The sequence below is a fragment of the Brachionichthys hirsutus genome, unplaced genomic scaffold (genome assembly GCF_040956055.1).
Source record: "Brachionichthys hirsutus isolate HB-005 unplaced genomic scaffold, CSIRO-AGI_Bhir_v1 contig_245, whole genome shotgun sequence".
In the NCBI taxonomy this organism is placed as follows: Eukaryota; Metazoa; Chordata; class Actinopteri; order Lophiiformes; family Brachionichthyidae; genus Brachionichthys; species Brachionichthys hirsutus.
In genome coordinates this window covers 117,865-133,552 of record NW_027180450.1, presented here as the reverse complement: position 1 = coordinate 133,552, position 15,688 = coordinate 117,865, and the positions used below count along the sequence as shown (strand labels likewise).

General features: G+C 42.8%; 1 protein-coding gene across 1 annotated transcript; it reads right to left on the bottom strand.

The window, feature by feature from the left end:
• Nucleotides 1–2,771: 2,771 nt before the first annotated feature.
• LOC137914990 (choline transporter-like protein 1) lies at nt 2,772–8,305 on the bottom strand. Its single transcript, XM_068758467.1, has 16 exons — nt 8,282–8,305; nt 8,018–8,104; nt 7,280–7,422; nt 6,535–6,671; nt 6,269–6,362; nt 5,949–6,118; nt 5,765–5,854; nt 5,544–5,686; nt 5,157–5,343; nt 4,628–4,796; nt 4,343–4,499; nt 4,134–4,217; nt 3,900–4,037; nt 3,577–3,813; nt 3,254–3,328; nt 2,772–3,117 (listed from the first exon to the last, which is right to left on the bottom strand). The coding sequence occupies exons 1-16, from the start codon at nt 8,303–8,305 to the stop codon at nt 3,106–3,108; spliced, it is 1,947 nt and encodes a 648-aa protein (XP_068614568.1). The 3' UTR covers nt 2,772–3,105.
• Between the last annotated feature and the right edge of the window lie 7,383 nt (nt 8,306–15,688).

The following is a 15,688-nucleotide window of genomic DNA, read 5'->3' as shown; positions in this document are numbered from 1 at the left end:
GTTCATTGACCTGAAAAAGTCTTACTTCCCTTTTCTTTAGACATCCAGCCAGAATAAGCAATGTGATAGGAAATGAAACAATATCCAAATCTTGATCTGTGTGTGTGTGTGTGTCAGCTTCTTCAGACAGGGAAGTGAATCTTGTTTTTATTTTCACACACCACTTCCCTCCATGTGCTGACCATAGAAATGTGCAGATGTACCAGCTCATTTCCACACAGCTCTCTCCGTTTGAAAGTGTCCCACCATAAAAGGTGATCTGCCAGCGCTTAGGGAGACGCTATGGCTTCACACTAATGGGAAATGCCTCGGCTTGCAGGAAGCACTTATGATGTGCAGAAAGCAGGTTTCCTGGATAAGAAACATTCTGTGACGTGGGTTTACTTTATCGCTTCCCCTGTTCTGCTGTGCAATGAGCAGTCGTGCAAGTCAGACATCACCTGCTACATTTGTGTGATTGTTTCTGGCATTTTCAATTTCAGTCCAGTCCAGTACTCAATAAAAAGATGCCCACACTGATTTAATTCTCCTGTATTTAATATATATATATATATATATAAAACTCTTTGAGTTTGCAACACTATGCATTTAGTAAAAATTCTTAAAGGGGCCATAACTGCATTAAAATTAGATTTTTGGTAGTTACTTTCTTCTTATTCAGTTAGTATAAGCTCTTCACAAAATGTTTACCACAGGGATTTTGAGAAATCTTCTTCAGTGTCTCTCCCTCACACACACATACAGATCAATGGAACTGATTGCTGTATCCCAACCCACTATTTGTCAGCAGGGCTTGATATTGATATTCAATACCTTGAAGGCATCTCTAGAAAGTAGGATTAAAACTCCTTCAGCCGCCCTGGAAGGGTTTGCTTCCAATTAGTCGCCTTAAACATTCATCAATTGATTCTGACGAGGATGAAGAGGATTTTATGTATATTTGCCAGCATACTGCATTTCCACCAAACCACCAGCCTGACAACAAAACACATAAGGCAGGTGTGATAATTGCCGGCATCAGGCTCATGAACCTGAAGGCGTGTGTTCCTCTCCTTCATTATTATTATCCGTCATCCCCATCAAACATTTTCATTTCTGCTTACATGTCTGTGTCTCTTTGTGCTCTAAATGAAAGCAGCATTGTAAAAGGCCTGAGCTGAGCTCTTGGGGCAAGATGCTGAGGAAGCAGAATGGCTGACCTTAATGGTTCAGTCACTGGTGGTCAATACTCTGACACACACACACACACACACACACACACACACAGTTAGTGGGCTCATGGAACTGCATCTGTCAGCTCAAACACTCGACATCAGGTTGTGAACTCTCAGTTGAATCAGAGCTTCTGAAATTGTAAAAAAAAAAATACACGTGGTATTTGTTCAAAATTCATTCTAAGAAACTTCAATAAATGCACCAGCAGTTATTTTGCAGTATGTGTGTTAAATCCGCTCCGTTTCCAAACAGAGCAGAATTAAAGGCGTCTGTGTGCCGTGGTACTTTTTTCCACTGTCTGTTTCTGAAGCTTTGTTAAGAGTAAAAAGTGATTGGCAACACACTGCAGCCGTCGACCCGCAAACAAGCGCTCACTGCAATAACCAATATTAACGTTTCCTTCCGGCGCAACACTTGCTGCTTCCGGCCGAGGCAGCCTCCAGCACAACGTGTTTTCCTCCCTTTCTATCCTGAACAAAAAGCCTTCCAGGAATGGCCAGTATTCCATCAGAACTCTGTGCCAGACAGGAAGCTGTCATCGTCCCCCCCTCCTGGATTCCAGTGTTTTATGGAGGCAGCCAGCAGTGCACAGAGGTTTCTCATCAATAAGCCCAAACTGTTCAGAGGCTTGATTGCTGTCAGGTCAATGCTGGATTGGAAAGACACTGGTGGGGCTGAGGCAGCGGTCATACGTCAGTAGATTGATTGCAGTCTGACTGGGCCATCCACCTCTGACGAAAACACACACCCTGTTCTCAGTTTGCTAGAACATTCTGCGGTTGATGGAGATAGCATTTATCTAAAATGTGTGGTGAGAAATTCATCATCTGCAAATGAAATCAGTGTTTGACATGTCATACAAGTTCTCCACAGATGCTTCTAACCAAATGTAAATCAGGCTTTGAAATGTGGATAAGAAATATTGGTGCAACGATTCATCCCCCGTGCGCATGTCGCGGGAGCAGGCTTGGCAGGCCTCAGAATTGGATTTTGTCGGGTAAACGGTAAGCGGGGGAAGCAGAGTCGTCATTGCTTTTGCAGCAGCTGCTGCCCTCAGGTGGTTAAAGTTACACTCAGCTGAACACTTTTTGTTCACACCAGGGCTTCGGGTTAAGGACAGAGATACGATCTGATAGGAATGGAATGCACGTTGTACATTCCCTAACCGACAAGCACACCCGATTCTTCTTCTTTCGGAGGCCAGATGCAGGCAGACATCGCTGAAGATGCTTTTTGTGACAGTGTGTTACTGGAATTGATAAATATAATTTCTGTCACCTAATGAAAATCGGTACATTTGTTTTGGAGAACATCCTTAACAAATATTTCATGTGTGTTAATTCGTTTCCTATTGCAAGGCATAAATTATTTGTTCTGATCCTAAGATTTTCATTGCTGACATTTCACTTTATTTGCTGCCATCTACTGACTAGAAGGGGAGTGGAAGTTCACAATCTGACGCACGCAGACCCGTCGGCCATGTGACAAAGACAGAAGGAAGTCATGTGACCATGAAACAAACTGTTTTAATTCATTTAATTATAAAACAACTGTAACAACGCAGACAAACCACAGTTAGCTATCCATTTCCTACAGTGAACAAAGGAAATAGAAAACATTTTAAACATTCATATTACAGACTTGAACACAAAAATGGTTATAAAGACAAAAACAGAACAAGTTCTTTTTTTTGACATGTCACATCTATTAAGTGTTAAATCTTATCTTTCAAAACTACAGAACCAAATCCAGTGTATTTTAAGTGGAAGACATAAATAGCCCCTGGATCGATGCAGTTGTCTTACTGACTTCTTTGGAGAGAACTGCTGGTAAAGGCCGAGTTAAGTCCGTGTATTCTTTAGTGGTTTTAACAGTTTTTATGAACTTTGTTCAAGAATTTGCCTGCAATGGAAAATAAAAATAGAAATTAGTAACTTCTGGACACAGTAATAGAATTCAACACAATTGATTCACTGATTTACACAACGGAACAGTCAGGATCCAGTTTGAAGAAGAATGCAAAGATTTTCCAGCTCACCATGGACCTCAACTCTCCTCCATCTCCATCACCTGGCTTGTAACGATCCATTTTCCTACTGTTCTCGACGTATTCCTGGGAACAGAAAGAGATGAGTCGGTCACATTGGCACAGTGTTGGTTCTTTTATTGGGGTAATACATTTTCAAGAAACAAAGAGTATGGCAATATTGATGGAACGTTTGGACAACAAATACTGAACGGAACGCAAAATCCGGTCCAGACATGTACACTAACCGCACCAGAGACTCCGTTTCAAATATTTTTAATCTCCAAAACACAAAATGTGCACTTTAAATGCTCTATTCTCTTTTAATCGCTCACCATTAAAGCCTTGTCCATGTAGTACTCTCGTCCAGGACTGCCATCGTTATACTTTGAGTCCACAGCAAAACAGAGGAAGAGAACGTCGACCACAATCTCAAAGACCGAAAGGAAGCAGTGAGCCACCAGGAAGGCAAAGACACTGACGATGAGGATGGGCAAGACCCAAACGGTGTAGTCCCTCTGGTAGTTTAGAGCCAGGACGCCAGCAAAAGCCGTGCAGGAGACGATAATGATCTGAGACAATCACGTAAAGAAAAAAAAAAACGCATTAGAATAGCATCACACATAAGCAAAAACCAGAATATGTCTATGTGTGGTACCTTCCCCAAGAAGAGGACAAAGTCCCCGACGGTGTTAATGGCGGCGACTCTGAGGGCATTCTCTACCAGGATGAGGAAAGCGTCTCGGGCTGAGGTGCAGAAGCTCGTACTGTTGATGGCTGTCGCAGTATAAGCATTCTGACAACATAAGAAGTGGGCACAAGTACTGTAAACACTTGGGACCTGGTTTCCACGGTGTACTACCGTGTACTTCATCAGCCTCAAATGACTTACTTGATTTAAATATGCGAGACACTTCTCAAGACACCACAAACAGCAGACACAAGCCTTCAACATGCAACGAGCGCAGGCGTTCTCCTGTTAAAAAAAGAAAGAAGAAGACGACATTCAGTTAGAAAGCCTGTATTTTAAAGTGCAGATAATTGACACTTGCAGGGTAAATATTTGTAGCAAAATAACGGAGACGTGACTTTGCAGCTCACCTTTCCTTTGAGCTGGCTGTGGATGTAGGTGAGGATGAGGCGAGGGATTTTAACCAGGGTGATGATGAAGGAGCCTTTGGCCAGAGTGCCCAGATGGTAGCGGACGGTACGCACCATGGAGGACAGGATGGGGGTAGTCGGCAGCTGAGACTTATTCCTAACACACACAAAAAACAGAAGGCAGAAGTAAAAACGTGTAACCTAAAACTGAAACGATCCTATAAATTAACAGCGAGGGGGAATTTCAGCCATTTGTGCGACGAAAAACAAACGATTGTCCCCGACCTTGTGAAGTAATAGGTCACCACGGCTCCAGCAATGGTCATCTGCTGGAAGGCGAGTATGAACTCCGTGATCCAGATGAGACCCACAGCGTGATACCAGACCAGGTACTGAAGAGGCCCCTGCATTTCATACTCAACAATGCCTGTGGAGTTGTTTTTCATTGGCGCTCCTGTGAAAGCAAACGATAACTAGGAACGACTAAAAGCAAGAGACGTTGATGCTTCTAACTTTAAAAATACTCATTTACAGAATAAATAAAAAGCTGTAGGAAAGCACTGTGGGAGCTGAAAAGAGACGCTGTTCTTTTGACTCCACGCTCTCATGTCATGTGATTGGCACAAGATTCCGTGTGTGGGCGCCCAGTCATTTCACGAAACAGTGAGAAACTGTCTGCAAGGAACAAACTCAATACTCCACTTGTTTGCACTGATAATAGAAAATATTATGAATCGTGTACAGCACATAGCAACACGTCTAAAATTCAATGCATCAGACAAACATCCGCTGCCACTGCAAGTCCCGTCCTTACCTGAAGTCCCGAGGAAGAGAAGTACCATGATCCAGTACATCCAGAAGAGCATGAGGGAGATGAAGGTCCAGAGGGGCTGCAGGACCAGCAGGGGAAGGTGGATGAAGACTTTGCCAGCAACGTGGAACAGGGAGATGGTGAGAGCCACGCGCTTCCTCATGAAGAACATCACAATCAGGAGGACTACCTGAAGGGTTAGACAGGGAGATGTGAACCAAAGACATCAGCGAATTGAACTTTAGAGATGGAATTACGACCAGGAATAAAAAGCTCGACTCTCAGAAGAAAAGACTGGCGGTGTCTCGTCTATTTCCCGAGCTTTTAAAGCTCTAAAAACGTGCTCCAATCCCTAAAGATATAAGAAATGATCCATACATGCAAACATACCGTGAAAATTGTGGCACCAATTGCATAGATAAGCAAGGCTTTGACATTGTCTGAGGCTACTTCCTTCCCAAACACCGATAAGGTGTTATTAGCAACAGCGTTCCTGTGGTCCGCGTAGAGCCACCAGAGGATGCCTGTCCCTCCTGCAAAAGGACAGAGTTCAGCATCATCCCTCGCACAGTCGCCGACGCGAGTAATCGTGCGCTGCCTTTAAACGCTACCTATGGAGCCAACGATGACCAGGATGGTTAGAATCCACACCAGCACTTTAGAGATGTAGCGAATGACAACCATCATGATCAGGGACAGAACTGAGGGAGACGGCAGAGCGACACATGAGAACAGGAAACACTCAGGAGAATGTATGTCTAATTACTGTGAGAGAGGTGTGACCCTGTGCTATACCTAAAGCCAGCAAACAAAGGCCCATAATAATCTCCTTGCTGGCCATCACCCCGGCGATGACCCGTCGCAGCACGTTGTTGTCGCTAACAAACGTGACGAACGCCTGTGCAAATTCAGCATAGCAACTGATATCCACAGGAATACAGCGGTGGAACACTGGGACGGGCTCACTGGAGACGATGGAGAAAATACATTATACATTATAGTTGTTCCTCTTTAAAGCTGGAATATCTACAAGTAGATGAGTCTGAACTGCATATTTGTGCAAAAAGTTCATTCGTTGAAATTTCAATGAAACCTATGACGATATTCTAGATTACCTTGGTGGGACGGGGAGTTTAGGACATTTGGTGGCTCTCTCTGAATGGCTTACGTATCGGGTAGGAGAGACATCATAGGAGCAGAGATGAGATCCTGCCGACAACAAACAATGGTTTACTTTCAAATATCTGACGTTTGCATGCAATTCTAAAGATTTCCAGTGCATATAAATTTGTGTTATACATTTATCATAGATAGATCCATAGCAATACTATAAATAATATGAAATAGGTCAACTGGGTCCACTCCAAAGACATTCTCTCACCATTATTCAGGGCAAACTGCTTTAGATCACTGTACGTCTTCAGTTCATCGGCGGGACATTTGGAGACGCACAGTGCGATGGATTTAACCCTCCTATTGATAATGTCGAGGTTGCAAGGATCTAGAAAGAAAACATACCTGGCAGAACGAAAAATGGGAATTTCGGTTTAGCTGTTAAATAAAAAAGTCAGTCGTAAACAAAGATCAGTATTTGGGTGCTACGAGACCAGCTGGAACTTTTTTGTTCGGGCAGAAATGAAAGACGGTGACATTTGCTTTTCTGTCGCACAGATCCTCCTTTGTAGCAGAAACGCCTTTTATTCAAAGCCTCCACGGGCAATTGGCCCATCAATAAAGCATGAGCCATTGTTTCAGGATAACTGGGCCTACAGGCTGCATGCTGATGCAAGGCTTCAGCCCAAGAGGAGGAATATCATCACAAACGTCTCCTACGAATTAGAACAGGAGGACAATCTGTGGCAATTATTACTATTATTATTACAGACTTTTAGAGAAATATAAAAACTAACAATCTCTATTTACCCTCTGATTTATTCTCTTAATATACAAATCGGCACATTAAACATCAGACCATCCTGATTGGAGAAAAGTCTACCGGCGCCTCGTGAATCTATTGTTGCATCAGGGGAAAGAAGAGAAAATACATCCCGTACAGCCGGGCTGTAACGTAGTTAAGGAAATAAAAACATGGATTTGAGGGAGAGGAGCCACAGTGTGTAACCAACTTGTTTTCTCTCATGTCCCGGCCACTGAGAGCCACGCCCTCGATCTTGGTGTTATTATGCCCACAGGTGTTGCCATAACTGTCGTATCCTGAGATGAGCCTGGAGGCGGCTCCTGTGGCGATGGGATAGCCACAGATACAGACCTGCAGGTGACACAGAGTACAGTCGATCAGATAGCTGAAGGACAAGACAAGTGGTGAATATATATTACTCAGCATACAGCTCCATTTGCTCATCTGTAATGGATGCTGCACGAGATGAAGGACATGATTTACAAACACGTCTTTACTTTACTGTAATTTCTACTACATGCAGAAGATCTACAAACAAACGTTCTCATGGTTAGGGGCGTTGAATTGTACATGTCGGTAACAAATCTGATCTGCAGTCTGGTGGGGCGGACTCGCAGGCTCCGTTGTCTTTTCCTAGACAGAAACTAATGGGAGTACAGACTGCAGACATTAATTTATTGCATTGCAAATTATCCCGCAATCGGCACTTTTGGAAATCTTAGATCTGTCTTGTTTTAAAAGTTATTTGCTCACTCGGTTTTAATCAAGCCTTCTTGTACTTTTGGACTGAAACCATCTTATTTTAATATTTTGTGACATGCAAAGTACTTTAAAAAAAAAAAAAACTTTACTCTACTGGTTATTTTTTCCCCCTTAGAAATATCCCGAACTTATATTAACACTGACCTTTTATTACACATTTAAGACAGCTTGAACAGAAACTCACCATCCCGACGCAGAACACGCCGAAGACGACGAGCCACGGGACGTCCGTGCAGCTGCGCTGCTCCAGCGGCTTCCAGTCGCGTTTGCTCTGCCGAGGCATAAATAAGAGCTTTAAAAGCAGGTGGAACGCAGATATCCGCGAACTACAAGGCTGCTCCGAGAACTACAAATAACTGCGCGGTTGTCTACTCTACGCAGCAGCAGCCGCGTCTCACGCGTAAAGCAGCCAGACCCCCCCCACCATGTTTCTTTTTGCTGAGCTTACCTCTGCGCTGCTACAACAACCCATTGCGGACCAGAGCGCATTCAAACTTTACGCGCCTTTCTCTTTGGTGAAATGTTTTTCACCTCATTTCCTCTCCCCCTCCTCCGTCTTTTCTCTTCTCTCTGTAGCTAGAACCCGCACAAAGACACGAGTCCGCACAACTTTGCGCAACGACGGCCACTTTTTTCCCGTGACACGCCCCTGTCTGCGCCGAGGTGAGCCAAACGCGGAAGAAGTCAAGTTTCATATGCTGCCTTCGTGGGCTGTCGGACATGTCACTACCTGTGGAACGCATCCATTCATCTTCTTGTAGACTTTCCGAGAAGGTAGGCGTTCAAAACGTTAGATGGAGGGCCTCTAATAAATTATTAGAGTTCAAGGGTGGGTAAAAAATATCAGAATCGAGAATTAAGATTAATTTACTAAAATTAATGTTCAGTTTGCCAACATCACTGAAATAAGTAAGTGGACATCTTGCTGAAAATATAAACAAAACAAAACGTTTGCATTCTACGCGATTACGTTTCTATTGCACACACGGTTCCCCTTATAATAACCGTAATATGAGGTTTTGTCGCCCCCCGCAGTTTGCATGGTGTTATTGCATGGCAACGTGCCGGGGCGCTGCAGGACCTGACTGGTTCATCAAATCTTCAGCAGAGACGACTGTGGAAGATGAGACCGCTGCAGCTCCTCCTCCTCCAGCATGATCAGCATCTTTAAGGATGACCGTTCCTTCTGGTGAAGGCTGCTTTATGCTCCCTATAAGTAGGATGGAATTCCAGAAAGCCTCCTGAAGAAGTGATTTTATTCTGCTTTTGCTTTTATTGTGCTGCCGCTTGTAGAGTAGAGAAGCAAGCCAATGTTGATATTTAAATGTGCCAATCTCTTGATTTGTTCTGAGCGAGTGAAAACTCCCTGCAGCCTTAGATTAATGGTCATCTTGAATAGAAGTCCAATCGCCTCAGATTCAACCGTCAAGAATTTCCATGACCTGGATGAATCACCATTAACATATTTCAAGTAATTGCTTTGTAATTGGTGAGCATGTAATAAAAGCAAAAAGAAGGAGGAATGCAAGTGAGATCTCTGAACCAAACGCAGCAATCCGATGTGAATATTTGTGAGAGAACGTGGTCAAATGCTGGGATTTTATATTTGGAGCCAAAATTCAAACTAACATGGAGAAGCAACAACTGTTCAAATGATGAAACGGCTCCTGGACTATTGTCTCCTGGCTCTCCGTCTCAACTATTTCCTGCTGATGATGATGCTGTGGCAACAGTGTCTAAGGATAACACTTTTTCTTGGATCTCTACCGGAGGAGTCGATGCCAGCACAGCATATGTTTCGCAGAATCTGGGGTGGGGGGGTGCAGTACGTCACTATTTTGGCCTTCACTGGGATGAGTCCAAGTTCAACAATTGTTATTCATAAACATAAGACAGGAGGTTAAACACATCTCAGCAGTCGGATAGTTTCAACATTCAAGCTGTTGTAAAATGGCAAACCGGCAAAGCAATACTAAGCATCTGGTTAGAAAACCAATTTAAATGTGTCAGATGGCCCCATGTTTACGATACCAACCTATGAAATATTCAGGCTATTTAACACTCATGCACGTCTGAGTGTTATTTGAATCTTACGCTATGGCGCTGCACATTCCTTCACACATTTTAAGGCTATAGGCGTATGAGAACGTTCTCAGGTGCATGTGTTTATAGTATTCTGGGGAATTGGTTGGGGTCACAGATTAAATCCAGCTGGTGTTGTCAGAGTCTCGTTCCATATGGAGCAGTCTGAGCAGAAGAGAAACTACATCTGCTTGAAAAGTGTGTGCCTGATTTTTTATTAATTACAGGCAACATATTTTTGCTCTTTTGTGGATGTCAAGCAGCTGTCATATCCTGTGAAGATGGCTTAGAGACAAGGCATAATTTAAAGATTTGCAAAGAGGACACTTTTATCATATTATTCATAAATGCAGAGAGAGACAAGGATGAAGATCCAGGATTTCTGCACAAACAGCCAAAGGAGAGAGAGCTGCCTTCCTTCATGGTTTATATCTGTAATATATTAATTGGACATTCCAGGATATTGATATCAGTGATATGGAAAAACTAACGATTGCCTTAACAATGCTGTTCATCCCCACATAATAGTGGCAATGGGTTTGCATTTGAAAAAAATAAATACTTTCATCCCTAATAGGTTTGATTGACTCTCAATCAATCAGGAGGGAATAAAACATAATTGTTTATTACAGCAGAAAGTACGTGATTATTAAATTTGTTGTAAAATATTTTATAGTTTGTCTCTTTAAAAACATTAGAACAGAAGGTCATCTGCCCTGAGCAGGATTAAATTAAGTTAAGAGTCCAGACACTGGGGATGATGGTGGTGGTGGCTGATGACTCTACGGAGATTGCTTAGGCTGATGAAATAAAGAGATTGGTGGTTATGTGGCTCGGCCTGTATAATGGCAGTAGCAAGATGTCACTGTACTTTTGACAGATGCGACCAGTTTGTGGGAAAAGCTCATGGCTCAAAATGACAGCAGCTTGTAAAGAAAACTGAACTAAGGTCTTTGTTCATCACATATTGACTGTGATGCCGGATGTTTCTTTTCTAGAAAGAGCAGTGATGCTCTAAAAGGGCAATGACCCCATCACTGGGAGACTGCTGGTCCTCAAGGCCTGTTAACTGCACCAGAGAACGTAATAAACAAAGAACAGATGGCACAAAGTAAACACTAATGGGACTTTCTCAGTGCGCAGAGCAATATTTTCCATTGTCGTCATGAAAATGACGACGCGGTTTGACCTGACGCACCAAATAACTTGCTACAGAGTACAAGCACACATACATAAACACAGCCACCCACACAATGATGCTATATATCTGCCTTTCTTGCTCTTGCATATACACAAACACACAAGAAGATTAGATTGATTATTTTAGCCTCCAGAATGTTATGGTCTGTATCCTCAATAACTTGTACTTCCTGTTCTCACGGTGAACAGTCACATTATAACCCGTGATCAGCAGCCAAGGCGCCCTCGGTCTCTCTCACGATAACTTCTTCTTGCATTTAGATCCGCACAAGCGAGGCGAGTTAAATCCAGATATGATTAAAGTTTTCTTTTTATACACGACAGTGATGGATCCCTCAGTGGGTTTAAGCTGCATCTTCTGCATTTGGATCTTGTTGCATTCAGCAATTTTGCAAATGCGCAAGAATTCCCACCCGGGCCTGAAGCTGACATGACTGTAGGCTTTTGAAAATGAGTTGTTAACCGCAGGGCACAGCAATTGACAGGAAAGAATTGCAAATATCCTGGCATCGGTTTAGTTTTCTTTTTTTAGTGTAAATCAATCCAAACAGCCACCCCAGAACTCCACATAACTTTCAGACAAGGACAGTAGAATATGGCAATTTTAAAGAATCCTTATAAAGGGTGTAAGAAAACATCTCAAAGCAGGCTGTATGTGGGCCAGAACTCAAAATGACTCATTTATAGCAGGGCCAGGGTTTTTTTTTCCTTCACAAACGTCACCTCCATTTTCCTACATGGGCAAATGCTGTGTTCTTCAATGCCCATGAGTTAGACTGGCTTATTTTTTCAATAATAAACTATATCAGAGAGGAATGTGAGGCTATTTCCTTTGGGCCCTCACTGCTCCACTTAAGCAGTTCAGGGTTTGAACAGTGGAGGAAGATAGGGTGAAACATGAATAGGTCTTTCTTAACAATAAATGCAACCGATGATGCTGCAATCCTAAAGGGCAAATGCATATTCTCAAAATTAAATACAAGATTGATCCCAATACCAACTGCACACACACACACCCACACACACACATTCACATGAATTACAACAAAACAGAGAACATTTCAGTTATCTCGGTCTGTTTCATGAGGTCATCGTCAATGAGTGGAAACTTATTCTGAGAGTGACTCATTTTTAGCCAGACCAGTGTTATGACTCGATCGGAACTCTGTCTGTTGGTCTGTCTGCTGCTTGGTTGGTTGATCCACCGCTTTGGTTAAGACTAAAGAAAAACAAGGGTGTCGTAAAAAAAAAAAACCCAGAAAGATGAACTGTAAGATGTGCGACCGCTTTGCCTCTTATCTGCTGCCATCGTCACACATTTCTCTTCTCCAGTATCGTGATTTGTAACTGAATATTTGCTAAATTATAATATAATCTCAAATATCACCACCTATAACAGATGGCATTTACTTTCTAAAGTACTTTGGTGCCATTTGCTGATAAATAAGTTAATTATTATATGCGATAAATGTCATTATATGAGCCTCACATTGCTGATAGAATAACAATTGTCCTCTAAACTTGCAATTGCAATGCGTCCGTATAATACAGCTGACACACAAACAGGCATTGCACACACACACACCTGTCTAGTATTGCACAAGTTGTTGATTTCCTGTGTATTTGCACAGTTTAACTGATGGATCACATTGTGATGAAGGCCAGTCGCCCTGCGGCTGTGGAGGATGCTTGGATTGGCAGGGGGGGGATTGCCTGGCCTTTTAAATTATAGGTCCATGTTGTATATCCACAGAGGGTAATGAGTGGATAGCCTAAGTCATGCTCTCTGTCAGCCTTTGCACTTCAATCGCCAGCCGTGTCCACGTGGAGGCTACTGCGACCGAAAAGATTGGCATTTTGTTGCAGTGCACTCGGGGCATAACCACAGGGTGCATCATGTGACAAGCTGGAAGGGAGTCTTGTTGAACTTGGCCGCCTCCCCTCGAGTGCAAACATCTGTGTCCCTTGAGAGCCAACCTTGACGGCAGTATACTGTTTCCCAGCGAGGCCCCTAAGAAAAGACTCATCCACGAGCTCGCCTCACATCTGGATGACCCAGAGGTTAGAGGCCACCATTCCACGGGCAGTAGCAGGGGGATTCATTCCAATTCTCCCTTGTCCTTGCGTTGTCCCCAGCGCTTTGACACACTGCTCCTTTCATGCAAACTGACCAAACTGAGAATGTAAACTTGATAAATGAATCGCAAGGTGAGACTGTAATATAAGGACCGCTGGAAACGAGGCTCGTTTGTTAGATGTTTCTTGTGCTACTGTAAATCCTAATGTTTTGGGGGCCTTGATGTTTTTGACTGAGGATAGAATCTACAAAGCGAAGCCTGTGAAATATTCTAATTTGTTTTACGACCTCTGCCTCAATCAAAATTCAAAGACAGATGAGCTTTTCTCTTAAATGGCAGTGACATCAAGTGTAAACATCGCTGTGCTTTGCCTTTCTTCTTGGTCCCTCTGACAAATGACTATATTAGGAAATGAATTACCAGCATTTTGGTGCTTGGATATTCTTTTTCCATTAGATCTGCTATAAAACAAACATATCTGTTTAACAGAGCTTTTAACATTGTCGCCATGCATGCCCTCCAGATATTCTTACATTTTGGAAAATGTTTTTTCAAATGGCATCTGTAAAGATATCCGACTTCACTTTTTGAATGTTTGTTTTAAGAATGCTTGTAGGATTACAAGGCGACAGATTTTTTTTGTATACGCTTCAGAAATAACTGCCAAAACATCTCTCTGCAATCTCTCGTGGACCACAGCCGGAGTTCTTAGGAGGCAGCCTTGTCTGTTAATAATCAAAACCAACCTGTGGAAGCCTCGCTCAGGTTTGTAAAAAAATTAAAAAAAGCAGAATTTAAATAAGAGAAAATAATTTTAAGAGAAGAAGCGGAGGGGATGTTTCTCTGCGCACAAAGTACATTCAAGGAGGGTGGAGTGAATAAATAAATGTGTGTAGTGTGCTGGATGATCTGTGAGACGGGGGATGGGGCTCCTAGGATGTGACTCAGACTCGCTGTCAAAACCAGTGGGGAGGGAACCAGATGAGAAAAGGGATAGACTGGAGGAGAGCATGGGTGGAGTGGGGGAAAGAAAATCCAGCCCCTCTTACAACACCCCGACTCCTCTGCATTCAGCGTCAGCAGAAACTAATGTGATCAAGATGTCAACTGTCTTTGGACTTATCGCTGCCGCCCGGCTTTTTGCCCGCTTTTGGGGGCTTCGGTGTCTTTCTGACAGTTTAACTTTGGAGATACTGACCGCAATCCGGGACATGGCTCGCTGAAACCGAGATCCTTACAAAACAAAAACACATGTCAAGTCACATGGAAGGGGATGGATTCACATTTTCCAAGTGTGGAAAGCGTTGCCTTTGCGGATGAATGAAAAGGAAACTTGCGAGACATTTGCCCTCAAAGCAGTTAATGGATATATTTAACGCATTTGTTGGATTGTGGCATGATGTTTCATTAGAATATATCTGCAGCTGCTGGATTATATTTTTTAAATTACTGTTTGATCCTTGGAGAATTTACAGCAAGGAAACGTTGTTACTCAATCCTGAGAAACGATGAGGAATCAGTTTCACCGCTGGTCCGACAACAAGCAGAGAAGCAACAGCTTTGGGACATTTTCTGTAACTTCCTGTGCTTAAATAATAATCAGGCACAGGTTCCCACCAGAGGTTGCAGATGGCAGTTGGCACCATCCAGCTCGACTTGTGAGGAAATCAAAGGTGAAAAAGTTGGGGCATACTCCTTAAAAGTTGTTTGATGTGTTGGGCAACAAGCATCTCCGGTTTTTAGTCACTTACTGCACAATACAGTAAGAATATCCAGGATTTTCTATTGGCTGTATCTCTTCGTTCTTAATCTTCTGTTTATTGGGATATCTTTGTATATACTGTATAACAGCTTGAATAGAGGTTGCCCTGCTTGTGGAATCTTTCTGTTCCTTTCCTCCTGTTAATTGTAACCTGGAACCGCAGAAGAAAAGCAGATTGCTGTACGGCTCGGTTTGATTTATGTGATGGGACTGACGATATGAAATATAGCAGCTTGTTTTAGTGCTTGTACAGGCACTATAAAATGTCCAGAGCAATTTTAGAGTCAGGGTTATTGCCTATTGTATTGTGTTGATAGCTTTGCAGTGTAAATCCGGAATGCTGGTTCTACAGTTCGCTGTGTAAAGATGTTATATTTATTCCTATTGATTAACATCTCGATGTTGTAATTGTTCCTCCTGGAAGCCTCTCTTCATGCATAAAACCGACATTCCTGATGACATATATTCCTGTGGGATAAAATTCACGACTTCAGAATTGACCATTTCCCCGTATTTGATTGATATAACTGGGAATCCTTTCGTCTTTTACAGATCCGGTAAAGTTAATGCTTCCCTGGAAACTGTAATATTACGTCCCCTGACTGCCTTAGCCGATCAATTTAAAAGTGAAATCCTTCTCGACTTGTTTCTTAACCATATTTATTATCATATTTGCAGCAACGTTTGTCGTCTCAAAAAGCAGCTCTGCCTGGGATAGGACTCGCATTTCGCC

What these genes read in the sequence shown, in the direction of transcription:
- LOC137914990 (XM_068758467.1), bottom strand. Translation starts at nt 8,305, where the DNA reads ATGGGTTGTTGTAGCAGCGCAGAG. An exon ending in GCGTGTTCTGCGTCGGGATG is followed by an intron (nt 7,423 to 8,017) that starts GTGAGTTTCTGT and finishes TGTCACCTGCAG; the next exon opens with GTCTGTATCTGTGGCTATCC. An exon ending in GGTCATCGTTGGCTCCATAG is followed by an intron (nt 5,687 to 5,764) that starts GTAGCGTTTAAA and finishes GTCCTTTTGCAG; the next exon opens with GAGGGACAGGCATCCTCTGG.